At 50.2% G+C, this 27,402-nt stretch overlaps 11 protein-coding genes across 11 annotated transcripts; 2 read left to right on the top strand and 9 right to left on the bottom strand.

Annotated features, from left to right (window-relative positions):
• Positions 1–1,311: 1,311 nt before the first annotated feature.
• On the bottom strand, positions 1,312–4,473 carry LTR84_009755 (uncharacterized protein; the record flags this gene model as incomplete). The annotated part of the gene is made up of 1 exon (XM_064853294.1): positions 1,312–4,473. The coding sequence occupies one exon, from the start codon at positions 4,471–4,473 to the stop codon at positions 1,312–1,314; it is 3,162 nt and encodes a 1,053-aa protein (XP_064709693.1).
• Positions 4,474–5,448: 975 nt separating this feature from the next.
• Positions 5,449–6,765, bottom strand: LTR84_009754 (uncharacterized protein; the record flags this gene model as incomplete). The annotated part of the gene is made up of 1 exon (XM_064853293.1): positions 5,449–6,765. One exon carries the CDS (start codon positions 6,763–6,765, stop codon positions 5,449–5,451), a length of 1,317 nt encoding a protein of 438 aa, XP_064709692.1.
• A 511-nt stretch (positions 6,766–7,276) lies between these two features.
• On the bottom strand, positions 7,277–8,666 carry LTR84_009753 (uncharacterized protein; the record flags this gene model as incomplete). The annotated part of the gene is made up of 2 exons (XM_064853292.1): positions 7,277–7,826; positions 7,882–8,666. The coding sequence occupies 2 exons, from the start codon at positions 8,664–8,666 to the stop codon at positions 7,277–7,279; spliced, it is 1,335 nt and encodes a 444-aa protein (XP_064709691.1).
• Positions 8,667–9,468: 802 nt separating this feature from the next.
• On the bottom strand, positions 9,469–10,093 carry LTR84_009752 (uncharacterized protein; the record flags this gene model as incomplete). The annotated part of the gene is made up of 2 exons (XM_064853291.1): positions 9,469–9,723; positions 9,788–10,093. 2 exons carry the CDS (start codon positions 10,091–10,093, stop codon positions 9,469–9,471), a joined length of 561 nt encoding a protein of 186 aa, XP_064709690.1.
• Positions 10,094–10,700: 607 nt separating this feature from the next.
• On the bottom strand, positions 10,701–12,006 carry LTR84_009751 (uncharacterized protein; the record flags this gene model as incomplete). The annotated part of the gene is made up of 3 exons (XM_064853290.1): positions 10,701–11,218; positions 11,448–11,606; positions 11,667–12,006. 3 exons carry the CDS (start codon positions 12,004–12,006, stop codon positions 10,701–10,703), a joined length of 1,017 nt encoding a protein of 338 aa, XP_064709689.1.
• Positions 12,007–13,831: 1,825 nt separating this feature from the next.
• On the top strand, positions 13,832–17,785 carry LTR84_009750 (uncharacterized protein; the record flags this gene model as incomplete). The annotated part of the gene is made up of 1 exon (XM_064853289.1): positions 13,832–17,785. One exon carries the CDS (start codon positions 13,832–13,834, stop codon positions 17,783–17,785), a length of 3,954 nt encoding a protein of 1,317 aa, XP_064709688.1.
• Positions 17,786–18,582: 797 nt separating this feature from the next.
• Positions 18,583–19,013, top strand: LTR84_009749 (uncharacterized protein; the record flags this gene model as incomplete). The annotated part of the gene is made up of 2 exons (XM_064853288.1): positions 18,583–18,585; positions 18,633–19,013. The coding sequence occupies 2 exons, from the start codon at positions 18,583–18,585 to the stop codon at positions 19,011–19,013; spliced, it is 384 nt and encodes a 127-aa protein (XP_064709687.1).
• A 190-nt stretch (positions 19,014–19,203) lies between these two features.
• LTR84_009748 (uncharacterized protein) lies at positions 19,204–20,175 on the bottom strand (the record flags this gene model as incomplete). Its single annotated transcript, XM_064853287.1, has 1 exon — positions 19,204–20,175. The coding sequence occupies one exon, from the start codon at positions 20,173–20,175 to the stop codon at positions 19,204–19,206; it is 972 nt and encodes a 323-aa protein (XP_064709686.1).
• Positions 20,176–21,233: 1,058 nt separating this feature from the next.
• On the bottom strand, positions 21,234–23,318 carry LTR84_009747 (uncharacterized protein; the record flags this gene model as incomplete). Its single annotated transcript, XM_064853286.1, has 1 exon — positions 21,234–23,318. One exon carries the CDS (start codon positions 23,316–23,318, stop codon positions 21,234–21,236), a length of 2,085 nt encoding a protein of 694 aa, XP_064709685.1.
• Positions 23,319–23,739: 421 nt separating this feature from the next.
• On the bottom strand, positions 23,740–24,893 carry LTR84_009746 (uncharacterized protein; the record flags this gene model as incomplete). The annotated part of the gene is made up of 2 exons (XM_064853285.1): positions 23,740–24,453; positions 24,507–24,893. 2 exons carry the CDS (start codon positions 24,891–24,893, stop codon positions 23,740–23,742), a joined length of 1,101 nt encoding a protein of 366 aa, XP_064709684.1.
• A 439-nt stretch (positions 24,894–25,332) lies between these two features.
• LTR84_009745 (uncharacterized protein) lies at positions 25,333–27,160 on the bottom strand (the record flags this gene model as incomplete). The annotated part of the gene is made up of 3 exons (XM_064853284.1): positions 25,333–26,780; positions 26,831–27,004; positions 27,052–27,160. 3 exons carry the CDS (start codon positions 27,158–27,160, stop codon positions 25,333–25,335), a joined length of 1,731 nt encoding a protein of 576 aa, XP_064709683.1.
• Positions 27,161–27,402: the final 242 nt, after the last annotated feature.

The following is a 27,402-nucleotide window of genomic DNA, read 5'->3' as shown; positions in this document are numbered from 1 at the left end:
TACTGGGCCAGAATGGAAGAACTGAAACACCAACCAGTTTCTTCTCCAACTCGGATCAACATTGCCTCCGCCATGTACAAACAGCAGTCTTTCACACAATGATATTCCAAGGATATTTCTGCGTAACAACCCAGAAATTGCGAACCGGCCTGAACACATGTATATTCCAACTATAAGCCAAGAGCGATGGACACCTTGGGGTGCACCAGCTGCACCAACCAGAGCCTTTTCGCACATTAAGATTTGATTCTGAAGGTTTCAGAACCCAGTCTTTGCCAATTTGGATCGGTCTGTCGCCCCTCTCTCAGTCTGACTTCGAGGGGGGGAGCGAAACCTTCTCTGCTCTTTCGATCTTGGGACCTGAACCTCCCAGAGCGACTTGAAAGTCATTGGAGAAGTATACCAGCCATTACTCTCTAAAGCAGGATGGGTTGTCGGTTGTGGAGGTATAGCAACCCTCTCAGCCGTGAAGGATGTCAGTGCGAATAAGCTACGATGGAGTTGATGACGATCACGGCGCTAATGAGGGACAGATCGGGTCATGATGATATGGCTAGGCGAGGGACAAGGAAGCAGGATGTTGAGATGAACCTTCTGCATATCCGGTCGCTTTAGTACTTAACCAGTGGTAGTTACACGGAGCACGAATGAAGGAGGCGTGACATGAGAGGATTTTGAACCGCTCATAGCCATGTCATTGAAGATGACGGTCACCCCAGAACCATGAAATCCTTGCTCTTTCCTCCCACCGTTTTCTCTTTTGGCATCATTGCCCGAAATGCAAAGCATCGCAGCGCTTCACGAATCATGGGCAATTGTCTTTTGTTCCCCTTTGAAAGTGTAACAGAATGCAGGAGGCAGGGACAGTTCGCTCTAGAATGGGGGCTATCAGAGAGCATAGCATAGGCCATGCATGCACTCGAGAGGAATATCAGCTTTGCCGGAACGGGATTCACACCCACTGACCGACGGAATTCTGCGGCTCGACATGATGATGCAAGGCTTCTATCCTACTGTTGCTTGTCTCACGATTGGTGCTTGCCTTTGGTGTAGCTTTCGAACTGAATGCTCCGAGCAAACATCTCTGAACACTCGGCGAAGCGAGTGGGCAGGTACTATTGTAGTGGCCCTAATCTCAGACATTGAATTGCTCGGCTTTCTAGATCGGCTACAGCAAGACAGCAAGAACCTATTGGGCGTGCTCTGTTCGTTGTGTTTGCTGGGCCGAGCTTCCATTGCGATGGTTGAGAGTGAGCGGGGCAGGAGTTCTCAATTCGGAAAAGACAAAGTTTCTGAATGGATATTGAGAGTTCAGTCGATGATGATGAAACGATCGGAATCCACCTCACCAGCTTTTTCAAAAGACCTAGAGATGCACTTCACACAGAAAGTCCTGTGAGGCTGCACGACGAACACCCTTAAGTCCTCTACGGAGAGGCAAACAGCTTGAGCAGCCAAGCGCGCAGCCCAGTTGTTGTGTGCCCGTATGATACCAACATTCTCGGGTGGGTCGATTATCTCTTCCCAAGCGTCGATTGAAGTCGCTGCTTTATTCCCATCTCCAGTACACTCGCAATCAAAATCCCATTTCCCAACGGGCGGCTGCAGTCTCGTGAAATCCTGTTCGCCGAAGATATTGAAATCGGCAACCCATTTTCCGCGGTCATGGACAGAGAGAACACTTTCGACGTAGAAAATGTTTTGATCAATCGTTCCCTGACTTGCAATGATCAAAGGCTCTCTCCAGCTTGTAAAAGATAAATGCAGTGACGTGCCTTGGAAGTTGTTCTCTCGGCCGTGGTCGTATCTATTGTGTGGGACGAGGCGTAGATCATAACCTGGCGCTGTTCTTTTCAGAGACGATCTGGGTGGCACCAACAATGAGATGCCCAACATACCTACATTTCCCGCCAGTCTCTGGAATTCGTCAGTACAATTTTTGTGGTTTAGAGGATCGGTGAGTAGTTCTGATGCAACGAAGATCGAGTTCCCAAACGAAACAGCAAAGACGTTGTCAAGGTCAGAACACCTGATCTTCGAAAAACAAGATTCGAACCCTACAATACATGCAAGGCGCTCTGAGATGTTTAACTGGATATTGAAAGGAACGGAGCCGTTGTTCATAAACCATTGAACATCACAAAGATTAACAACTGAAACAGCTTGCAAGGGAACCGTCAATTCTTTGAATGGCGCAAATACTGTCTGAGCCTTTGTAAGTGTGATTAGAGCTTGATAATGAATAGGATCGAGAAGGTTGGCTTTGAGAAACACTCCTAAGTTGTGGTTAAAAGGTTGTTCCGGTACATCGAAGGTCTCGTTGCCACGAATAATAGCGCGGCTATGAGTGAGCCAAGCACACCTGGCCCTGTTGCCCCCATACCAAGTAAGGTACTGGCTCAGAGACGCAGGGTTGATTTTCTGTTCAAGCATTGTGCTCGCCTGTAGGAAGGTATTCTCCGCAAGACAAGCAGTCTCTAAAGCTGCTTCAAGAGACTCGAATGTTTCAGTCGTCTTGCTATTCCTCTTGCCGAAAGAAAAGCGAAGAACGGGCACTATGGCAAATATGGCAAAGGACTGTGGGTCACCATAGCAAAGTCTGAACGTCAAATCCATGTCCCTTACTCCGCGATACTCTGAATGATGATATTCACGTAGTATCGCAGGAGCGTTATACCAGCGAAAGGTTTCCCCCGAACTGTCATGATTTGTAGTTATACGTTGGGGATCATACTCTAGACACTGTTCGTTGGCCATCTCCTCGGAATATACGCAGGCAGACCCAGGTTGACAATCCAACAACTCCCCAAAGCGACAAGCCCCACGGCCCTGACTCTCTGCCAATGCACCTGAGGAGCCTGCGAGGCACTCAAAACAGGGGGGCCTTTTTTGCCCCAAAGGAAACCAGTAATAGTGCCTCTTTTCTCGCTTTGGCGATCTGTCCAGTGGGCGCTTGGTCGAAATCTTGTCACGTGGAAGTGCAGTAGCGAATATAGTCCTCGTAGTGCCTTGCCAACGTTCTCGATAGCGTATCAGACAGTGAGTCCCTGTAATGTTCACCGTCTCACAGAGACCTCTGAGATACGCGATGACTTGTTTACTTCCAGGCTTCAAAGACAATGAGCGTAGAAGGGGGTAACTGCGGAGACCGAAAAAGGGCTGGGGTTTTAACTCTTGGAAACCAAGAAGATTCTTAGCCCGCCTCCTACTATAAGCGACAAGGGCAAAGCAGCGTGCTGAGTCGTTTTGGTTCATCTCTAAAAACTTGTGACTTGCATCCACGAGCACTGCAAGCCACGGCAGATCGGTGGACTGATGCATTAGATCAAAAATCTTGATCAACCAATTGGCAGTTTCGGTTTGTTCATTTTTCAACACATCCCAAGCCGAAAATAAGCTTCCAAGGGCCATGATTAAGAGCTCGTCCATAGTAATACGGCTGGTCCCGTCACCGGTGCTGACTTTCGCCTTGCGCTCATAAAATTGGTACTGGGATAACGTCAACGACCAGTGCATTCCGGCGTCTCCATTGTCCACGGCGTACTGAAGGCCGACAGTAATGATGCCACCAGCTTGCACAAGGGGGTCATCAAATTCAATCGATTTAGTGGAGCTTCCCAGAATCATAAGATCTGGATAGATATGCCATGCCGAAAGTGCCAGAAGTACCGCTCCATCGGAAGCCTCTTGAGGCCGTCCTTGGATGAGATCTTCCATGCCGAGTAGTGCATGACGCCAGACGTCGACGACGTTCTGATAAGTCGACCTGCTTTGGCAAAGATTGACAGAAATATTCTTGGCAATGAGCATGAACTTGGTATAGGCGACCCGTTTGACTTCATCGGCGCTCCGCAACCATGATCTAGCGCTGGCATCCCATTTAGCAAGCTCTTCTCGTGTGATGTCCTGACATGCGGCCATATATGTGGAGGTCAATTGCGGTCCCTCTTCAGTTGCTTTCATAATCTCAGCCTGTCGCTCGCCCACCAGTTCGGTCCATATGGAAATTGATTTATCTGCTTCCCAAGCTCGGGCGAGAATGCACGCCAAGAGATACATTGAGATAGCTGCATGCCTGTCGAAAGTCATTGCACTGGAGGTAGCTGCGGCCCATAAGGACGAGCCATCGATCCCAATGAATTCTTCGAAAGGTCCATGGTCATCTGAACCTTTTGGGTTGGCTTGTGGATCGCTGGCTATCTCAGATGATCTTGTTCCATACGCCTTGAGTAAATTTGGAGTAGAAGGGACCAGGGATTCAAAGAGGGCAGCAAGCTTGCGAGCCGTCTTGTGAATCTTGCCTTCCTCGGCATCAGCACGACGCCGCAGCGAAAGGCTATTCCCAATAGTAGCGAACTCTTTTGGAGCGTCGAATTTAAAGACGGTAAAGTCGAAGTTGAGATTTGCCAAGGTTAGTATGTTTTCATTGTTGATATTGGTTAAAGAGTTTGCAATGCGGCCTAGTGTAGACATTGTTTTCGAATTTGGACCAGGTTAACCCGAAAGACAGAACTGACTCTGGTCAGCGAAGGGAAGTGCAGAGAAGCAGTTGTAACTACTATCGATTGTTAGGCTGTAGAACCATTGGAAGAAGTAGTCTGACCCTCCACTGGCGATACAAGTCTTGGCCTTTGAATATGAGCTGCACGTCTAAGAGAACGCCCAGGCAGAAACATGCGGGCTTTGCACAGAGTGATGCCATTGCACAGCATCCAGGGTGCCAGGGCGTGCATCACGAGTTGGCAAGTATGGGCACATCTGATAGGCAGGAGTGCTTCTCGACTAAGGTCGGGCGTCATGCATGAGGAGAAAAAGCTACCGCAATTTGGAAAAGAAGAAGGCTGTCCATCTTGAGGGCAATTGCGCCCACCAAACCTCAAGTAATGTTGGAAGTGGTCCTTGTAGGCTCATGGTGTGAAGTGGTTTCAGATATTTGCATGGTTGGCTTGAATAGAATCGAGGGCTGAGTTGGTAAGAGCTATCCTTCCTGTCTGAACAACGTCCACCCAATGACGGTATGTTGTAGCACCCGGCATCGATGGCCAGGTGATTATCCGTATCTTCTTTCTTTAGACACGCAATGCTCAACATCTTAGGTTCTTAGGTTGGTATCTGTGCATTCGTGGGTAGTGATAGAGTTACTATTCATGACTGAATTTGATATCGCCCCAAAAACAATTTTGTGCATTGACTGTTCAAGCCCCGCCTGGGCCATTGAACTGGTTTCAACTATCCCAGTCGGCCCATATTTTATGTACCCGACCATGGTGGATGTGCCGATATTCTTTGAACGCCCGACGATGCCTTTCATGTGCTGTGTCTAGAGGATGCTTCATGCTAGTTTCAAATCGCGAACCTCATGATCGCCATGAACCAAAACGCCATAAGGAAAGGCCCAGCTATGCATATAAGAGCGGGCTAAGTGTCATTACCCAAAAGCCTGATATGTCATTTCTTCCTTACGACGCCTAACAGCACCGATATGTCGTCCAACTTGCCGCCTTCAGCCGGGAGACCTTCATCAAGTGCCCTTTCCATGTAAGGACTTTCAGCATTGGGATCTTGAGCGATTTCCCGGGCAGCATTCATGAGAGTGCGGGCGACATAGACGATGCCATCTTTTGCCTCTGCATCGCCTGCATTCCATTTGGCAACACTGTCACACAATGTCGAGCAGATCTCATGTTCCCATAGATTGTCCGTGACGCCATCGCTGAGGACAGCTATAAGGTCATCCGTTTCAACTGGTACTGTATCAGTCACGGCGTTACCCGTGGGTGTATCAGGGGAATTGGTGCCGAGCTGTCGAGGGCAGTCAAACCAATGCCACTGTTCTTTGGAATGATACAACACGCTCGAGGTGGAAGGGCGAACGATAAGAACCTTGCAATCCCCGAGACTCGTGGCTAGAACAACAGGAGTTGGTTCGGGGGTCGAAGGTTTATAATGAAGCAAGGCCGAGCAAGCGGTGGTGGTTCCCAAGATGTCGTTACTACTAGCATCTTTCGAATTACTTGCCTCCTTGGACCTGGATTTCTTATCAGCCTCCGGAGGTCCACCTCGGGCAATTTCTTCGCCCTCCAGCATTGCATCTGCCTTTCCTCGAGTGGCGACTTTCGTCTCTTCAAATGCGACTTGCAGATTCTGTATGGGGTTGAGATCCTCTAGTTTCACATCTTTACCACCAGCCACGAAGGTCTTTTCCACCTCCACGGCCCAAAAGTGAGCAATCAGACGTGACCACAATGCAGCATGCCCACGCTCTTTCTGTGCCCATGCGCCCACACCGTCGTTGACGGCGAGAAAGTTGTGATCGCCAATAATGATGGCATCATCACCATTGGTGACACCCCTCACCGGGACTCCATTGACAAAAGGTCGACGACCTCGTACAGGATTATGGGTGGTGAGAGGATCTGAGAAAGATCCAGAGGGTAGTGAAACAAACGGAGGAGGAAACGCTCGAGAAGGGCGTTTGGCAAATATCGAGTAGCCAGTCTCTAGGTAGAAGGGGGAGTCGTTGGGCACGGAACTCGTAGAATCGTCCTCCTGGGGAGTAGTAGTGCTCCCCTCGGAGATCAAGTGCCTTCGACTGGTCTTGTTCGCAAGGGTGAAGACCGCTCGCTTAGAGTGAGTTGATCGTCTGGAACAGAGCACGACCTGACGTGACGGAAGTGAAGGAAGTGGTGATAGAGAGATTCGAGCGAACGAACGGTCAATGGCTTTCACCGCATGCTTGGATGATCGGGCCACCGGAGTGAGCATAGGATGGTCACAGCGCTCTCATAATGAGATGCGCTGGATAGAGAGTTGTGTGGGTTGTCGAGAATGGTGGTAGAGAAGGGGAGAAAGACAAAAGTGCTCGTACTGTAGATGGATCAGGTGTGAAGGGGGGAGATACTCAGGCTACTTTCTCCAGCCGTCTCTTCCTTGTACTTGTGATTCTCGTCCAAAGGCGGAGATGGCGATTGCTATCCGTGTGGAAGCACCGCACGTGTAAAGTCTAGAGTCTCTTCTACGGATAACCCCGGGGATCACGGACGCCTAATGAGCGGCCGAAAGCCTATTGTGGGCGCTCCAATGCCTATCCACTATGAAATCCACGCCCCCTCGGCCCTGGCATTCCGGGGTTCCCCTAGCGGATAAGCACAACCTCACCCCCAGTATCGCACCTTAATTTTGAAGGAGGGAAAGGGTTGGCAAAACGTTATTCCTGACTGGACTTGTTGCTGCAGTATCGTAGATAAAATATCCAAAATGATAGACATGGTCACCTTCAATCACTATCACCATCACCATCACTAACAACAACAACATTCTTCCTCCTCCTCCAACTCGAATGCTCCATCGGCCTCTCCGCCAAATCCATCCAAGTCCTGACATCCTTCGAGGCAGGCCCATACTTCAACGCCGCCGCCTCAGCCGCCAACGCCGCATACTTGACCGTCCCTCTCGCGCTCCCGACAGAATTATACGTCAGAGCGGCATGCCCGTACGCAAAGTCCAGGAACCCGTCAAACTCCTCCTCCAGATACACTTTAACCAGCCGTTCCGCCTGCTTAACGCTAGCAGTCGAATCCGCGCCCCAGTTGCCGAGGCTCTGCTGGAGGTCGTGGATCTCGACGAGCGACTGGTCGGTGTCTTCACCCTTCGCGCAGCGCGAGCACGTGCATGTGAAGCGGAAGGCCTCGAGGAGGTAATTTTGGCGCACGCTGTAGGGGTGGTAGGGCGTCGAGTACGTGATGGTGATTTCTTCGTCCTTGGCGATCGGTCGCACCGCGTGCACGAAGTGTGTCAGTATCCCAGGCTCGATGTAGTATTGTGCGCTGGAGAGATTTGTAAGTATGAAGAGCTCCAGAGAATAGTAGTGTAGTGACTTACTTGGGCGCGCAAGCATGATTATATCGCGATGCCTCAGGCACAACCAACAGATGCATTCGCCCTCCCATGTCCATCTGAAACGTATTCGCTTTGACGACGTCCTGAACCACCACGCTCAGCTCATAGTAGTACTTGGCAAGATCGAGGAAATGCTCCTGACTCGCCGCCGGCAACTGAGACAGCGCGATCTGCAAGAACTTCTCGCGCTCCTGCACTGACAGGACATTCTCTGCGTGCGAGATCAGATATGGCGTGTATGCCGTGATCAGCTCACCGCGCTGTAGGTCCCGCTTAGCCACCATGCCGATTCCTTTCCCCGGCAGTGCTTTGGCAGTCCAGAGGCCCGATCCTTCGGCACTGTTGATCCCGCGCTTCTGCAGGATCTCGTCGTCGTGAAACGGCAGTAACGCGGCGAATTCTGCGGCGATCTTCGGCGTCGTGAAGATAGAAATGCCTCGTCCTTGGCTGAACGTCGCATTTGTGTAGACGCACAGCAAGCTATTGAACTCTGAAAGGTAAGACGTGCATACTGGCTGATGTGTCCAAATGTCTCGCCAATTTTCATCGATAGGAGTATCAGTCGACGTTGAGTTCTGTTGGATGGACTGTAGTAATGATCCTTGATCACTCTCAGTCTCGTAGACGAGTTCTTCGCCCGTCGTGTCCTCTCCAATGTTCAATTCCTGAATCGGCTCGCTCGCCGGTATCCTGACTTCATCTGCAGTAGACGCCGCCACGGCGACGAATAGTGCACATGCGAGGTTCAAAACCAGGTTTCCCTTCATACTTGCGATTGTTTTGCAACTCAGGAAATGAATGAAACATGAGTTCGACTAGAGTCCAGATCATGATGAGCTGTCCGTCGCGCTCTTCTACTGTATTACGCGAAGAGATCTTGAAACAACTGCCCTCCTGAGTGTTTCAGGTCAGAACCCCCCTTTCCCATCGGCACCTGGAACATCAGATACGAGTTAGTAAAATCCATAGTTAGCAGGTTTGCCTACTGCGCACACTAGGTTGCGAAAGCTCGCTCCAGACACGCGCGAACGAGAAAACTATTTTGCGTCTAGGAGGGCTGATATTTAATGCTGGAGGTGGTCATGGCAAAAAGGGGCGGTTTAGTCTGACAGCAAAATTTGGGACGTCCCGACAATGGAAGTGATGTCATTTGTTCTGGAATTGTATTACATTGCCCGACGCCCTTGTCTTTCGAATGCAAGGCGTTCAGGATTTCATGCATAGGTAGAGTCTCGTACTCGGGTCACCACGTTTATACTCATATGCCTCTCAGGTGCCAGGTCGGGACATGCAACATACGAAGAAGGACCCGTTTTTGCACCGGACCAGCCATCGGTCAACGGAGGCTCATAAGCACTCGGGTCTTTAGGAGGTAGCTTTCTGCCCAACACTCCTCTCGAACCTTGCTCAGTCCTGCATCTCGCGTTCAGAGTCTGGTACGCTCGGTGGTGCGAGAAGGAACGTGCCCAAATTCGCTCGAGGTGCTCCCAGGGGATCCACCAAATATATCAAACTTTTGTCTTCCGACTTTTGTCTTCCGACTTTTGTATTCAGCTGAATAATTTTCGTCTAGTTGATGAAGTTCACACAGAAGCCGTGCAGAATAAGACTGCCAAAGATGTAGTCGGCAAATGCTCTTTCCGTGCTAATCTTGTTGCCATCAATCAATTCCCCGCTGACGGTATCGATAGCCTTTGAAGTGGATTTCTTCGCAGCTATTGACGCACCGCTAGGTGGACGCTCAGAGGTCTGCATTCGTAGTGACGCCGTAAGCACGAATTGTCCAACGGCTGCGCTGAAGCCGGACAGGAATGCATTGAACGGCTGTATTCAGAGTGTTAGCAGGTGCGGACGGAGTTACCCAGCAAGAATAGACCGGCCAACATACATAGTTTCCAGCAAGAATGCAGTACAAAAACTGTAGTGCTCCGATCACTACCAACCACGCCATGAAGACATCGAGAAGGATAGTCCGTGATGGTGTGTCTTGGACATATCTATTCCATACATGAATGACGATCTCTTGGGGAGAAGACCGTGGCGATAGCGGAGTTTGGGGTAGAGGTTTCGCTGCTGGTACGGCGGGTGTTGAGATAGTACTTGAGGGCGTTCTTGCTGCAGGGACTGGCTTGGGTGGTGTTGGAGGAGGTGGGGCTCTAGGAGTAGCAGGCTGGGCAGCGGTTTTCTTCGCCATGATGGAAGTATATGGAGGACAGCAGTCGTGTTTGACAACTGACCCGTAGTTCTGTCCGGAGTTTGTTGAATAGGAATGCTGAAGAGAGTATTCGCTGCGGATGAAGCCAGATATTGCCAAGCAGATATGGGAAAACGGCTCGACGTTTTCGCCCAAACTGGAAACAAGGTAATGCCGCTCTTGCTTACCAGTCCACCTTCGTCTCAACGGCCATGGTTCCGGAATAGGAAACAAGGTATCTAACATATTCCTGCCTCCTTACCTACATTGCTCTTTCTCTACGATCCACTTTGTACGAGTACCGAAAGTTGCAAGCACGCAACAATTGTAGATGGAAACACTGTGCCTCACAGACCAAACTAGACCCGTCGGAATCGAGACTGAGTTGTTTCCACAGCTTGATTTGGCACGGCGAGGCCAGGCGAGGTCACCTTAGACGTCTGGGGGAGCCAAAGAAAAAGTGGCGATGATGGACTAGATGATATAGTGAGATGACATCAGGTCATTTTCGGATATCAACACAAGGAAAGGGTGTTTTCCCTTTGGCCGTTTTCAAGTTACTCATCACCCGTCATATACTAATGTGATAACCTCTCCCTACCTCGACTCACTCATACACAGTCTGTGCCAGCCCAATCTGATTATTCCCAAGATCATAATAAACATACGCAGACCTCAAGAACGTATCACCCAATATCAGTAGTGTTCCACCGTCGTAGAATCCAAAGGAACACGTGTGCGTGGTACTATCATACAGCGACAGTTCAGAAAAGGGAACTTGAATCACAACACCTGCAAATTCGAATGATACATGTCCCTTTGTCTGGCCCAGACTACAATCAACGAGTCCATCTGAATCTGCGCCGAAATAATTGGCTAGTTCGGCGTAGATGGCGCTTGGAACCCACGTCAATGCTGTCCCGGAGTCGAGGAGTGCGGCACCGCTGAAAGTCGACGCGGTGAACGTGGTTGTCTTGCCGTTGTATATGGCGCTGAGAGAAAATAGGGACACGAGAAAGGTGCTAATCACCCCGTTGGTGTTGGGGAGCGTGGGCATCACGGTGAGGTGGCCTTGGAACATTCTCGTGTCGTAGCCACCAAACAGAATGGTGCCCGTTAATGCATCTGGAGTGCCAAACTTATTAGTCCTCAACTGTAACATACGGGTTATGCGATACTTTACCCAACTCGTCTAGCCAAAGACTATATGAAACACTCCCAATGAGGTTTTGAGAGAACATCTCGTACACAAGGTTGGGGTACTCATTTGCAGTGTCAAGGATTGCGGTTGCCTCATTGGCCCTGTATCCTGCGCCCAAAACCCCGTAAGAAGTGGATATTCCCTGGAATTGACCCGTCCTCACTAGGCCCATGGTCAATGAAGAGATTGTGGTGCCACCGACCCCAAGATCGTCCGTGATAAAGTCGCCTTCCACGTGCGACTTATCATTATAACTTATCGCGAATGATCCGGCCGACAGTTCCACAAGGGTCGAAGATTCCGCAGGATCGACTTTTGTGATGTTAATTGCTGCTCAGATTGGTGGTGGTTATGCAAAGGGAAAGAACTGACAAGATCCTGCACATTTTGCGTCATTGACGCATGCTTCAGGCGAGAATACCCAAGTGTCACTACTGCCTGTGTCGAGAGCCAGGGAGAGGGATTGAGGTGGAGTGCCAACTTTGACATCAATGAGATATTGCCATTCCTGATTTTTGAGGATGCTAGACAGCACGTTTGAACGTTTGGAGATGCTGAAGAACTGTCGCCGGATGGGCATGCGAAGTGTTCTTGCTTCCCGGTCTCTTTCAGCGATGTTGTTGATGGGAATGGCTTGTACAGGCGCAAGGGAGAATAACCGTAGACTCAACGTTGTGAGGAATATGGATATGCAGAAATTGAAGGAATACATGTTGGATGTTTATCGGCATGCAGATGAAAGACAACCAGATTTCAATCACACATACTATACCGTTGTTCATGAGTAGAGTTGAGATATATACTCTGTGGCCCAAGAGATTCAGCCTGGTGCCGTCCTTTTTGTGACCGCCTACCTTTGTCATGGGGACGTGGAGTAGCAGATATGGTTCCGAAGAAAGGACGTGTGTGGTTAGGCGGCACGGAAGCAAAATCCATGCGCCTCTGAAGAGGTTCTTACTGTGAGCGAATCTGCATACTGCCAAAAGAAGCATTAGCTAGAGTTCGGTTACAGCGTTCAAGGCGCCACTTTGAGTCAAGCTTCTGCAAACATCATGTCTTGATTTAGGACATTATGGGCTTCATGGCTTGTGGTGTCGTGAGGCTGAGAAGACTACCGGGGTGGTATTGGCCTCAAAGACTTTCTTGGCTGATCTTGCCTCCAGGAGCCAAAATCCTTGATCGCTAGTGGCAGCACGCTGCCTCAAACAAGGGAAACCGAAAGAGAGGCGAGACTCTAGCCATCAGAGATGAGCCTCGTTCTGTACCATGTAGGAGGGAGAAAACTCCAGCGGCCTCACATTCGCAAGTACATGAAGCGAAGACAGCTGACACCAACTGTCCTATCTCTGGAGAATCGAGACTAGACAAGTGGTAATTCTGCGGGGTGGTGTCAAACGAAAAGTTTGATCTTAATCTTGACTAGCCTTGGCCGAGTCGAAGTCGAGGCATATTCGTCCTGTTGGCGCAAGCTTTGTCAACCTAACCATTCCAGAGCGAAGGGCCACGCAAGCTGAGATGGCTCATTCTCTGATCGACAAGATGAATTTAGAATGTCGATCAAGACTTGTCCATTTGATTGTTGCTCTCGCCTGTGGTGGTGGTGGTGGTGGTGGTGGTGGTGGTAGTGAATCTCGAGCTGCTTTAGGATAAATAATAGCTCGAAAGCTAGCAAGCCCCACACCTTTTGCAGCCACAGCGCAACATGCTTGAAATACTTGTAGAGTCAACAAGATTTCATCGGGGACGTTTCAACTGCTAACAGCCAGGTACCGCTTGGAGTCGGAGAGACACTCCCAATGCCAAAATCCCCGCCGAGTCGGTAGCAACGCCAGGATACGGTTCTTCCGATGTATTCATCCTTTGCCTGAAAACATACTAGTTCCTGGATATGCAAAATCTCGTATTCGCTGCGACATCCTCCTGGCTGACAGAGGTGCAGCACACCCATTCGAGAACCTCTAGATCCTGCAGCCTGACCATCGCCTAAATTGTCAGAAAGCTAGTGATTCTCTGCGCACATGACAACCCCTTCCAGACGCTGATGGCTCGAATTGGCTTTTCCTCTGGACTTTTTAAGCCTTCTAAGCATTTGGAGGCTGAGAATCACCGGTTGCCTTCAGCAAACCTTGCACTCAGCCGCAACAATACTAGTGTTTGGCGAGGCAAGTGTCTGCTCCACATCGGCAGCTCGATTGTCGTACGACGAGCCTCGCCTCAAGTAAAGGTTTAGGTCTCGATTCCTCCACGTGGCCCACAGTACACAAATGCATGTCTCAGTCCTCAAGGAGCTAGTCGAGGTCAACTGTCCGAAGGAGGCACACCAGCGTGAAAAGGCAGGCCAGTAGGTTTTCAGCAAGTCTAGGAGCAGGATCAAATCCAGGACCAGTCATGCTTTTTTCCCAATCTCAGAGAGTCAGCCTGATTCAAAGTGGGAGATTGTCCTGCTGTAAATTCAGGAATGAGCTTCATCCTCTACTATTCTGGAACTTCCATTGTACTATGGGTCGATGATTTCGACAAGGAGAACCACCGAAACGATGAGTACAACCTCCACGGCAGTACGACGGAAACCGGTACCTGCGCATTCATGGCCGGCTTCACCTGAAGAGCACTCTAGTACGGCAAAAAATCAACCTGTTTCTGAGGGTGACAATGCTCATATTCCCAGCGAGACAAACGAGACACTCACGGTGGAACCTAAACGGGCGAAGACAATTCCACCCGTCCTCAAAGAACAATCGCCTGAATCCAGGTCGAGATCGGTCTCCACCTGGAACCCCGGAGCTCTTCACTGGCTCACTCTTGTGTCGTTCTTTGCCGTCTATGTAATGATGCTTGCAACCACCATTGTCTTATTCGAAGTTTCGCGATCGAATGCAGGGCTCGCCACGTCCAAAAGCTCTCATCACTACGCCTGGACATACGGCCCGATGGCCGTACTAGTGCTTGTTGCAGGAGCATGGCATCAAGTGGATTATCAATGTCGAATGCTGGCCCCCTGGCTGTCATTGACAACTGGTCCAAAGCCAGCAGCAAACACATTGCTTCTCGATTACATATCGCCGATTCCTCCCATCGCCTGCTTCCGCGCCGCGCAAAACCGCGACTGGGCTGCGGCGGCTAGTTCTGCGGCTGGAATGCTTTTGGACCTTGCTTTGGTCTTCTCCACAGCTTTATTGATTTTGATACCGGTAACGCGGACCGTGACTGATGACGATATTCCCCTCAGTTCGATTTTCTCGAGCCAAAACGTTGTCAACTACAGCGGTGACCCGGCGGCAGTGATGAGCTACTGGGCCACCATCGACCGTGGACTTGGGTTGCCTTATGGCTCGACCAATTCTACCGCTTTCAACCCTATCAATTCGAGTTTCAACAGCTTACGGAATGAATCTCTGGTTGCCCAAGTGCCTATGTTTGTGCCAAAACTGCAGTGCGAGGTCGCTGATCTCAACTTTACGATCGGGCACACACAGGGTTGGCACACTGACAGTCCCGAGTTGGACGCAGAGCTCCTTTTCGCGATATCCCAGTCTACTTCGTCCTGCCAGACAATGAGCATGGAAAACGGAGGTCCGAACATGCTTCAAGATGTCGTACCACCGAGAATCTTGACCGGCATCCTGGGAGACGCAGCTGTCTGCGAGAATCTCAGTGTTGGATACGTGGCTCCATGGACTTGGACAGTGCTGGATATGAGATACACGCAAATCTTTGGACCCTCTCAAAACGATACCTTGAATGTTACCATGTGGCACGCTGAGTTAGCCAACGCTACCAGCATTATGTGCTACCCCAGCTATGCCATACACTTGGCTCGCGTCACGTCTGACACGAACCCGAACAAAATGGTTGCCCTAGAACTTGATGACAGTTCTCCGCCTGCGTACATTGATGGCTTCAACAACTCGCAATTCAGCACCGCACTCTCACTTGCACTGGACCCTTTGTTTCAGACTCTTCCTCTAAAATGGAAACCTCTTGATCTTACCCAGCAGACAAGTGACAGCGCTGGCTTTACACTCATGTCCATGTTGCAACCAGATACTACTATTGAGAAGTTCCTTGATGCCAATGAGATGGCGAATGCGGCAGAAACGGTGTTCAATGGCATTGCGGCGCAGTTCGCAAATATCGAGCTTTCTATTCCGTCCACTGCCTCTGTCAATGGCTCGAGGCAATTCTCTGAACTTCGAATCGTTGTCAAAGGGATGCCAGTAATTGTGTTATCAGTGTGCTTTGGACTGCTGGCGATTCTTTCCATTGTCATTCTGATGGTACGACCGCAGGGAGTGGTTCCAAGATCTCCTCGATCTTTGATGGCGAATGCACTCTTGATGCAAGAAAGCCCTGATATTCGACAGAGGCTTTCCTTCTGTGGCAAGCTTTCCGACTCTGACCTCAAGCTCTCACTGCTCGGGTTCAATTATCGCTCCGAGTGCATAGCTAGCAAAGTCGTTCAGGAAACGACCTCGACAAGTGGCGTACCGCCTGCTCTTTTGAACTCCTTTGATTGGTGGCGGCCTTTTGCGTCGAGGCTTTACTTTACTCTTGTCATCGTCGTCATCCTCTGTGGATTGATTGCTGGCTTGCAAGTCGTTGAACATTTCTCCCATGAAGCCCGCGGATTTCTATATCTTAGCGCGAGTGGCGCGGCCGCAAGGAGGTGGTCTTCCATCGTCCCAACCGCAGTGATGGTTCTTACCAAGCTCGCCATACATTCCAGTGGTGGTACGCTCCTCCTTTTCGTTCCGTTCGCTATGCTGAAACAAGCACGTACATCCTCCTGGAGGGCTTCTAAATGGAGTCCGATGGGTCAGCTTCCCATCGAAAACCTCGTGCGAGGTATGAAATATCAGCGGCTCTCTGTTGTCGTGGTGTCACTTGCCCTTATACTCTGTAGCTTTCTATCGATCATCGTTTCGGGTTTGTACACCGTGACGGGTTGTACCTATGCTCATAATAAGACCGTCTTGACGGTGGACTACTTCAACTACAATTGGAACACGACAGCCAACTCGAGCAGCCCAGATAATTATGCCGGACTTAATTTTGCTTTATTGAATCTACACAACATGTCCTACCCTGCATGGACATTTGAAGAGCTAGTCTATCCGCGGATTGATCAGTCCACCTTGACAAGCGGTCTGCAGCAGAGCATTTCAGCTGGTCGCGTCAAAGTCCTGATGGAGATTCCTGCTATAAGGGCGTCTCTGGACTGTACCTTTGCAATCCCCGGCCGCGCAACCTCTTTATGGGTCAAGAATGCTCCAGGTCCATCCAACGAAATGAACTTCGTCCAGAACAATCAGATCTACGTCCCTCAAGAATGTCGTCCCAGTGCAGGGCGTCAAATCATAAATACCACAACAACAATCCCAGCCATCATTCTCGATGAAGCAGGACAATACTACAGTGTCCAGAATGAATATCCCTGGCCGCCCTACAAGAAGTCGAACAACGCCTTCCCTGGCCAATGCCCGCAATTTGGCTTCACTTTTGGGTTCGCGGGTCCCCATTCCAACAGCACAGACAATATCACCAGCCTGACTTGCTATCAACAAATTCAGCAGGTGAGGACCGTGACCACTTTCGTCCTGCCGGACTGGATCATCGATGTGACGTCTCAACCTCGGGTCGACGAGGATTCCGTTGAGACGTTGGTTCAGTATGCAGACTACTGGCTGGGTAAAATCTTCTCGGGCGGTCTAGGTGACACCACATATGCGCCGCTGGAACCATTTTTCATCAACGTGATCAGTGGCAGCGAAGGCGTTCCCGAAGCGGACATGCTGGGGCCTCAGAACCAGGAAAAGTTGTTCTCAGCCGTGCAACACATGTATAGAAAGTATATGGCCCAGGCAATACATTTGAACATGCGTACAGAGGTCACTACGCCTTCACAGGCGAAGACATACACCGCTTCTGTGCTGGACTCGGACAAGCTCTGCTTGCTTCAGAACAGGCCGCCGAGGATAGCATTGCAAGCCGTCCTTGGTACGATACTGCTTTGCATGCTGACAGGCTACATCCTCATCCCGACCCGCAAGCTTCTGCCTCACAGTCCGCTGTCGATCGCCGGGACTTGGTCCTTGGTCGCAAATGGGCCGTTTGGAAGAAGCGTTTTGCATGGCGGCCTGGTGCCGGACGATACAGACACTATCGAGGATGGTGCGTTGGTGCGACAACTGAGAGAAGCGAAACTCATACCGCGGCTGGGCTTCTGGTCAGAAGATGGTGAACAACCTATTGCGTTGGAAGTGGGTGAAGAGCGACTGCGGCGATGTCGCAATACGCATGGCACGGGCGCTCATGAAGAGCCCAGCGTTTGGTACGGTATTGGAGTTGTGACTCAGCAGCAGCAAAAACAACAACAAGGAGGAGGAGGAAGAGAAGCAGAACATGGTGGCATTGATGAAGAACAGCAAGTTGTTGAAGATGACCGCCCGATCCTCGAAGAGCATGTCGAGCCGGGTCACCATGAAGCGTGAAGTCTATCTCCTGTCTGTGCATCATTGCTATCATAAAATCGTCTACACCAGATCTAACCTGGGTCATTCTGTGTTTGAATAGCCTGGCACAAACAGTGGCTACTTATTGCTTTAACCACATCGTATGGTGTTCGTCCGCGACCACTTACCTTCTCGCTATGATCGTTTGAAATTGTCGGAACGTCGCCAGCAATCGGCGATACGCGTTGCCTAGAGCATCCCTTAGTGGCAAGAGCCCCAGATAAATGATCAGACACAGAGCGGCCTCAATATCTGATTTTATACTGAATATCTTGAGGAAAGTGAAGCGATATTCCGAACTCGACCACCACTTCTGGAAGTACGACGAAAAGGTCTAGCGGCACACGGTGCGAAAAGAACATCTATCTACTGTAAGCTCATATAAGCGTATGCGGGTTGGGAAGAGAGACAACGCAGATGATGGTCAGGTAGCTTGTTGAACCAGATCGGGAAACTGGCTGATGCCGCCCTTAATGGCGCTCTGAAAGACAGGCTGGGCTCACGTGTCGTAGGGGGCACCTCGGGCTCTGCGGCAGGGAATTAGGCGGCCACCAGTTACTGTTCCCTAGGTTCGGAGTACGCTTCTTGGGCCTTTGGGCGATGCTGACGGCAGTCGAGCTCGGCCCGCAGATGGTGTCATGGCCACTTTCAAGCTATTTACGACTAGTGACTCCACTGGTGAGAGGCGCAACACACCCCTCCTGTACTGCACACCACGGCACAATCCACGAAACAACAATTTGATCCTAGAAACAGAGCCCTACAGTCAACTCAACATGGTAGGAATCATCGTGACCATCAAGAACTTCAATCTAACCCTCCGCAGGCCGACGAAACCCCCGCATATATCTTGGGCGCCCTCACCTCAGTTGGTGGAGTGACAGGCTACGTCCGCACAGGATCAGTTCCCAGCATCGCCGCCGGTCTGACCGTTGGAGCACTGGTAAGAGAGAAAGCTCTACTCAAGGGGTATCTTTATCGAAACCTCGTCGGTACTGACTGTTACTTTCAGTATATCCTCGGTGGTTACCGCATCGCCAAACGACAAACATATGGCGTCGAGCTTGCCCTCCTCGCATCAGTCGTCCTAGCTGGCAGCAGCATTCCCCGAGCAATCAAGACCGGCAAGCCTCTTCCCGCAGGCCTCAGCGCTCTCGCCGCCACTGGTCTATTCATCTACGGTCGCGCGTTCCTGGCAAAAGCATGATCGCCGGTTGAGGAATAATAAAAGCCGTGTTATACAATGTAAAATGGAAATCGAGATCAATTCTCTTAATGGATCAAGTCCTCTTCTTTAGTGTGATATGTCATTGGGGTATCTCGTAAACAGTCCATTCCGCTCTAGGTTCCTCCCATCATCGCCTTACCATGATCTAAGACAAAGTCCAGTACCCATCTTAGACCTCTGGTTGGGCACTGGATACTGGTTCTGGGACGTGTGCCTTGTCCGAAGACGTTTCTTGACCCATACCTGGCTTGCGCTTTCCACGTCCTCCTCTTCTCGTGCGCTTCTTCTTTGCTCCATCAACCGTCTGGTCTCCCTCGGCTGGTTGTCCTCCCTCACCAGTGAGCTTGACTTTCTTCTTCTTCACACTCATGGGATTCGGACCTTTCGCCCTCTTCTGCCCTCGAGCCCCAGGACCCTGCGCCAGTGCCTCACGAGCCAACAAGAGATCCTCGAGCTCATCATCACTCTCGTCGCTATCGACACCCTCCCCTCTCTTCCGCTTCCTCGTGTCCAGCAACCCATCGGAAAACTTGGCCTTCTCGGCTTTATTCTTCGACCGCTCACTGACCCCACTCAGCTCCTCCAGAATCATCACACTCCTCTTGACATAAACCACTGGAACCCCCGGAATCATGCGCGCCCGCTCACGCACATCCAGGTACCCTTTACTCCTGACCTCTCTCTCATCCGGCTCCGCCGTCGCCAGGATATAATGCTGTTTATTCTTCGCCAGCTCATTACCGTGCGGCTGGCCCGCCAGCAGATCCAACAAACACCGACTCTCACCGATGACTCCGAGCTCCTCGCCCTCGTTATTCCGGTGCTTGCAATGCCGCATCGGCACCTCGAGCGGCGGAGGGAGGAAGTCTGGTCTCCCCTTCGGCCGTCCGCCAGAGGCTTTGATCTTCTCCTTTTCCTTCTCGAAATCCGCCATCACCCGATCGATCGTGCACGCCGTCACGAACAGCTTGCACTGTCCGTGCAGTGTGTTTTCCAGGTATCGCTGCAGCGGCATGTGGAAGGCGTGGCAGGTCTTGAGGAAGTGCGAGTCGACGAGTACTTGGTACGGCTCCCGGAATGAAAATGCCATTTGGTACGCCGACATGATCTTCCGGTACTTTTTGCTGCGTTTGGCTCGCATCTTGGCTGCTTAATTTGGGTCGGATGGATGTTGTGGATCTTGGACTGGAGAGGTTTGAGGGCGAGTTGAAAGTTCGAGTTGGTGAGGGCGGATGGAGGATATCTGAGCGTGCAAGAAGGGAGGCAAGAAGATGACTTCACGCTTATACCAATGCGTAGGATTGGATTTTCTTCCGAGTTCCCGCACCGTTTATTGTATGCAGTGGGTTGAAGTTGTAGGCTTTATTGGAGAGTTGTCGAAATATTTTGGTTTTGCGGGGAAAGTTCCTCTACAAGAAATTTACGAGTGCTGCGGTGGACCACAGCGCTTCCGAAACGTCAACAATCATGAGTTCCGGTCTGGCTCGCTGGCATCGATTATCATTGTGAAATAACGATGTTTGAGTTTCCTGGCGAAATAGAAGAGCTAGTCTTGAGACAGAAACTGGTGTGTCTTCGAGTTCTATAGTCTTTAGTCCCGTCGACGATATCCCTCAGTCCTACTAGAATCGGAGACGACAGGCTCGAATGGAAGGCTCAATGGAGTGTTTCACATTTAATCTATTTTCTATTTTTCCTCCCTCTTCTGTTAGGTTTCTCTGTCCTTCATCTTTCTAGTTCAGTGGTCTTGTCACTTCCAATCTATGCGATGTTCCAGTGGGACCACAGAATGGATGGGTAATCCGCCCCGTCACTCTCCGTTTCGTATACCGTGTGGTCGCTTGAGCGTTTCTGCTCGAGCGAAGAAAGAAAAATGAATGTTGAAATATAAAGCACCGACCGACTCCTTTTTCTCCTCGCTCTGTCCACAAACACAAACATGATTTTTTGATATCAAGATCAAGGAAGAGAAGATTCTGTATTTTGGCTGTCCGTCTGCCCCTCGAACGTAGATAGATACGAGTCCAATTTGACGACACTGGCTGGTTTTGCCTTTGCCAACTACTGAACGTTGACATTTGTCCATCGCATGTCTTTCCGAACCCGCTGTGTCCTGTCCTGAATGGTAGCCAGTACATGGCACGGCACAACAAGGCCAATGTAAAGCTCAAGCTCGCAGTGCTTGTCTAGAGGAAGATATTACTGCTCCACATGTTCATCTTCCTCTGCCTCCTCATCAGCTGAATCTTCGTTGTCATTATTGTCGTCATCATCGTCATCATCGTCCATTACCTCTGCTTCACTATCGCTCTCTTCGTCTTGCTCGTCTCCTTGAAGGCCTCTCCAAGTGACATAATCACCCTCGATCCAGTGTCGACTGATGGGCAGAACATACGGATCGTATGGGAAGTAGCCTTCAAGTATGCCGTTATCGCCAACCCAGCTTAAATCCCGATCGGGATTACTGATCATGAGATCCGACATGTTTCTTGCGTGAGTTGTCACAACGCGGACATGTTTATTCTCCTCTAGTTTCGGGTAGAGGTAGAACAACTGGAGGTCGTAGGTGAGCTTGGCGAATTGTTCGACAATCACAGGGGTGCAGACCCGGAGGGGGTTCAGTGGAGAGTAAATTGCTGTGCGGAGTGAATCCCGTAGCGATTCGGGGAAATGGTAGGTCTCGACTTCTTCCTCGTCAATGTCGAACTCAGAGTCAGATTCGAGATCAGCCGATGTAGATGCGATGTCTCGCCACCGGAAGCAGAAGATGTAGAGAATGGCCTGGAATGCAGCATAGAAATCGCCAAATCGTTTCAAGTCGGGTCCGCGACAAGTTGGTTCATAAGCCTTGCGGAGGGTGGTGAGGTGGTCACAAAGCAATTCGAGGCAATCTTGAACCACTTGTGGTGAGACGTGAGCTCCGCGACCAACGAAACCACTGAAATAGGCGGCGGCACTGTGGCGGAGGATGTGAGGTTGTTTTTTGTCGACCAGTACGGCGACGCAGCTCGTAACAAAGCGATCGACGATGATGGGATCGGATTGGGCGAAGTGGAAGACGAGAAACTGGGGATGGCGAGCGCGATATGTGGGGAGGATATGTGAATGGAATTGAGAAATCAGTTGTTCGATAGCTGTGTCTCGAGTAGTGATGTTGTTGGAGGTGGTGAGTTTTGCGTAGTATTGAAACAAGACATCCATGATTAGGTCGACTTGTCTGATGTCTTCCTTCAGCTTTCGGCGGCGGGCGGTTGCTGGATCATCGTCATCATCTTCCATATCTGAATCGTCGTCTGTAGTGACGGCATCGTCATTTTCGGAATCCAGGGGACTTTTCAGCATATCTTGCGACTGAGATGCGACAAGAGTCTGTGAAGATGACATGTGGTTTAGAATATCATCCTCGGCGTCATCGTCCTCATCAAGGTCAACCTGTACAGACACGTCGAGCTTGATCAGCTCTTTGAGAACACTGGTCAGGATCTCGGATGTCAGTTCTGGGACATATTTAATCATGTCCATAAAGTTCCGAGTATAAGTCATGCGTTCTTCGGCCTTCTGGAAATCGAATTCAAGCTTCGTAGACATCCTATCGGCCAATGCTGCAGGAAGGGACGGGACATTGCTAGTGATGTATTGTATGGCCTGCATCACTCTTCGATGAATCGTGGGTTGTCTGACTGGTTTGGCGCTGGCTATTCTTCTTGTCTTCTGGGGACCAAGTAAATCCACCAGCACGCCCATCATTTTGTGCTGGTAACCCCGTTGAGCAGCAGCCAGATTGTTCAGGAATCTGACAAAGAGAGCGTAGTAGGCCTCATCTCGGCCAATCCACTCGCTGGACAAAACTGCGCTGACAAGGCCACTGCAATCTTTGTTGAGTGCGGTAACATTGGAGAGTAAGGCTTGCAGATGGACTTTGAGGACTTTGGTCGAGGGGGCACCTGCCTTCTCATACGGAGTGGTGAAGAGGGATTTGATTCTTTCGTATGATTCGTCTTCTCTGAGCCGATGTCTCTCGATGGCTCTGCGGACTTGTTCTTTCACAACCAAAGGATCCAAATCTTCCTCCTCATCAGCCGAGACTATTTCGACGTCAGAATCAAAGGTGACGCGGGATCTCTTGGAAGGACTCGAGGGGGCATCCATGAAGCTCGTTTCATCTATGGAGCGTTTAAGGGTCGATCTCCTCTGGAGGGGCTGAGGTCGATGTTGTGGCTTGGAGGGAAGAGAAGGCATAGAGATGGTGGTCGGCATGGCAGGCCGACGAGGCGGGGCTAACATGGCTGATGAGTTGAAGGAGTCGGGGATATCATGGAGATAAAAAGAGAACAATACGTGTTTTCACATTGATAATAGTGTACAGTAGATTGGCCCAGATCTAATGATGACTATTGATAGAGCACTGTCGCATGGAATCGACGTTGAGCAATCCGTTTGGCCTCATGTTGCAAAGTCACGGCAAAAATGTTTCGCTGTGGGCAAAAAACGGCAGAAAGCTAGTCCTATTCAGGCAATGTGTCACTCGGGGGTCTCAAGAACTTGTGCCGATCGATTCACTGCCTCCCACCACCAACCAATGCTTCAGAATGTTAGGAGTCATTCAGAAGGAGGAGGAAACCTGACTCAGGTTGACTCTCTCTCATCAAACTAGATTTACATACGGCTGCAAGACACCAATGGCCATCCATGCCTGAAGGGGTGCCTACAGATATGCCCTCTGACTCTTCGCTTCTGTGCCAGCGGCCTTGTCAAAATCAATTTTCTTTCCGTCCATTAGTGCAATCCGGTGTCCCAGTGCCCTCCTGATTATCCAGTCTTTACTATTGATCTCCTCCTCAACCTCATCCTTCTCCAAGGGTGGGATCATCTCACTTCCGTCCAGTCTCTTCAACATGACGTCATTCTCTGGTCTGTTGAAATAAACCAGTGAGTATCTTGTGTGGTTGGCCTGCTCACCAGGAGGAGAGACGACCCGGTGAATATTGGATCTCAAAAGGCCATTGGTGAACTTGACCATGGCGTCTCCCAGGTTGATGATCGCGTGGTTTGGCAATGGTCTTACATAGCACCATTCAGCATTCCGACCCGGCGGTAGTACTTGAAGTCCACCCAGGCGATTGAACAGGACGGTAACGCTGCCAAAATCGGTATGCTCGCCCAACGCAGTTCGTCGGTCATCCATAGGCTGCGGAGGTGCTTTGATAAAGCGAACTTGGTCTCCGGAATGACCCTCGAGTCGATGCATATCTTGGAGAGTGTTCGGCGGCAGACGGAGGTGGTCATTCAGTAGTTCAAGTACGAGAGTAACAATCCCGTGCGCAGATTGAATGAATGATTTGAGAAGAGGTCGTTGAGAGCTGAGAACGTCCGGTGCTGGCCAAGGATCAGACAATCCAAATATATCGTCCTTAGATACCTGGCATGGCTCATTAGCGACCGCGTTACCCAGAGTGCATCGGAAGGAGTCACATTATAGAACTCGTTTCGATCAAGATTTCCATCTCTGTCAACCACATTCGCGCCATAGCCCTTATATCCGAAATACGACTGCTTGAGCGTGAAGTCGTACTTTTTCTTCTCCTCCAATGGAAGATCATACAGATCAGCATTGACTTTGAACAGAGCGTCTGCGTCTGCGAGTAGTGAGTCTCCAGGTCCAGATAGGTCCAGATAGAAGAAGCCGAGGTCTTCACATGCACGCACGAAGCGATTTACTTCTTCGCCATCTCTCTGCAATAATTTCGCAAGCGACAGTCGTAGCAACGGTGCAGTAGCGACATCATCAGGGAACGGTGGCGCATTATCGAATTTCTGTGCCGCCACTGAAAATGCCTCTGGAATGGTTTCTGTAGCCATTTCTATTCAAATTTTGTTTGGCAAAAGTGGGATGTAGTATGGACTGCACTCACTGATGGAGGCAGAGTCAGAAACACAATCTCGTTCTCGCTTTTGACTGATATGAATGGGACTTCTGACGGCCGCCCTTCTCCATCCCCTCCCCAATGCATGCGGGGAGATGAAGACAAGCCGAGATCCGTAGTTCTTCCAAAAGGCGCCCTGTCTGCTATTATTGGATGGCTGCTTGCTGACGTCGGTATTTGCCCGGAGAAGTATCCCTTGGCATTCAAGGTTCATGGATTGCGTTCTTGAAGCCGTCCAGGAGTGACATAAGATGTTCAGTTCGTATTCTCAATAGGTGGTAATCATTTTGAGTAGAGTTGATACAATTCCCATGAATGGTGGAAATACTGATGAGGTTTGGTGTGATCCTCTAAACCCGCAGTGGCCTCGAGGGTTACACATTTTTCCATACTATGTTGTCCTTTTGATCTTGAATAAAGGACTGGTCGAGAGACCTGTAGCAGATCTCCCACTCCAAGATTGGATATGAATTCTCAGGTTGTTGCGGTTTGTACACCGCAGGCTTTCTTTCGGGCACTCTCACATTCAATGTCGGAAATACTGCAATATTTTCCTTCCAGGTGAGAACGGGAATGGGCCATTTCATCTTGCCGAGCGCAAGCTCTTTATACTCTTGCCAAAATTTATTGTTCTCAGGGAGGCCGTCACGAAGCTTTCCTCTATCTTCGTCTAGGCACAAATCTCGAATCGTGATGGACGATATCTGTTCTGCACTTTGGGCTTTCACTCTTATCCAGTATCGATGATCCCAGAGCTTCCATTCCGACCAGACTCCAGCTTTGGCATCTGCAGGCTCCTTGGATGATAGCTCGAACATCATTGTTGCCGCCATTCTCTCGCTCGGGCGCATGGGTGGACGATATAGTTTCCATAGACTTTCGCCAGGTTGAAGATATGGTTTGTCCATCATCCTTTGCATCGAGGTCTGGTCAATCTGGTGAGTGGCTGTCTTATTGTTCGATAACAGACTCTTGATAAACTCTTCAACACGAGCCTCCGGTGCCAGCGTTACTCTTGCCTCTCCGTCCTGCGGGCTGATGACGCTCATCAATCTTGACAGTGCGTAGGCAGCGGCTTCCGTGTCTGTCTTACACCTTGAACCAAAATCCTGTGAAAGCTTGATCTTCATGGAGCCCATGCGAAGGTCAAATTCGACTACTTGGACGTGTGACAGCAGTGCCTCTCCCCTGTTCTTGAGAGACTGCGAACTTTGTTGAGCCGTGGTCATCAAGTGAAGGACAGAGGCAGGTTGTAATGCTCGGGGAAGCTTGTGGGTGGCTCTCATGTGTCTCACAGCATTTCGCATTGTGAGGGTTGGGTCAAAGTTTGTCTTGTCGGTCACATACTCAATCTCGTGCTCGAGGCAGGTCTTTATCAATTGCGATTTACTGAATTGCAGCAGTGGACGATGGAGCTGAAGGCCTTGTGCATCAGATACCCCTACAGGTCTACCATTGTTGACACCTTTTGACCACTTCGCCAGACGAGACTGTAGATTATGTGACACATATTGTTCGGCAGTGCGAAACTCGACTGACTCGTGGGCGCCCCGGATGTTTTCGCAGCAGGGAATGTTGCTTCTTTCAGCCATGCCCCTGAAGCCGAGAAATGAGGTATTGGTGTTTCTTATCAGGCGCATCATGACTGTCTCAACCTGATCATCAAGGTGATGGCCAAGAAATAGATGCCGGATGTGGCCTTGAAGAGCAGCTTGTGCGATTAACTGGTAGCGATTAGAACGTGCCACCATTTCGAAGCGCGTCGATTTCAATGGTTCAAGCTCTGTAGCCCAACGCATATCAAGAACGTGGCTCTCGATATCTAGGCCCGTGTTAGTGATTGTAGCGTTCGACTCGATTTCATGACGTTACTGTGCTTTTCTAATCGCCTTGCCACGGATTCCGCCTCTAAGGCGCTCCCAGGGCGTGCATTATGGTTCACAATCAAGGCCACTGGTTTGATCCGAAGGTCTGGCTCGATTTGCGGAATTTGGTTGAGCAAGTATGCCAAAGCCATTGAATCCGGCCCTCCACTGACACATACCCCTAGTCAAAGTCAGAGAGTTTATGAAACGGCACGGGTGGAACGGTACCTATTCTTGCTGGACCGGCAGAAGCCTCTTTCTGTAGACCACTTTTCCATAGCTCAGAGATCCCCGCAAGGAGATCTGTGGCTCGCACAGCAGATTGTCGAGTTGCCATGGTGGAGAAGAATCGCGGATACTGGCTCTGCGTAGAATCTGCGAACGCGATATCAAGCTCGCACAGTTGATGTGCGTCGTCTTCTGCTATGATGCCATGTGAACACTTTCTATTGCTTGACTTTCGACCTTGAGATCACAGGTGCCTGCCATCGCTGACATGATACAAGACGACTGAGAGCCTGGATGGAATCAGGTAATGCCAAGTGCCTGTCGAGGCGTTAGAGTTCGAATTCCTGCCAG

Source organism: Exophiala bonariae (genome assembly GCF_035927105.1).
Source record: "Exophiala bonariae strain CCFEE 5792 chromosome Unknown scaffold_4, whole genome shotgun sequence".
In the NCBI taxonomy this organism is placed as follows: domain Eukaryota; kingdom Fungi; phylum Ascomycota; class Eurotiomycetes; order Chaetothyriales; family Herpotrichiellaceae; genus Exophiala; species Exophiala bonariae.
This window is presented reverse-complemented; position numbering and strand designations above follow the sequence as displayed.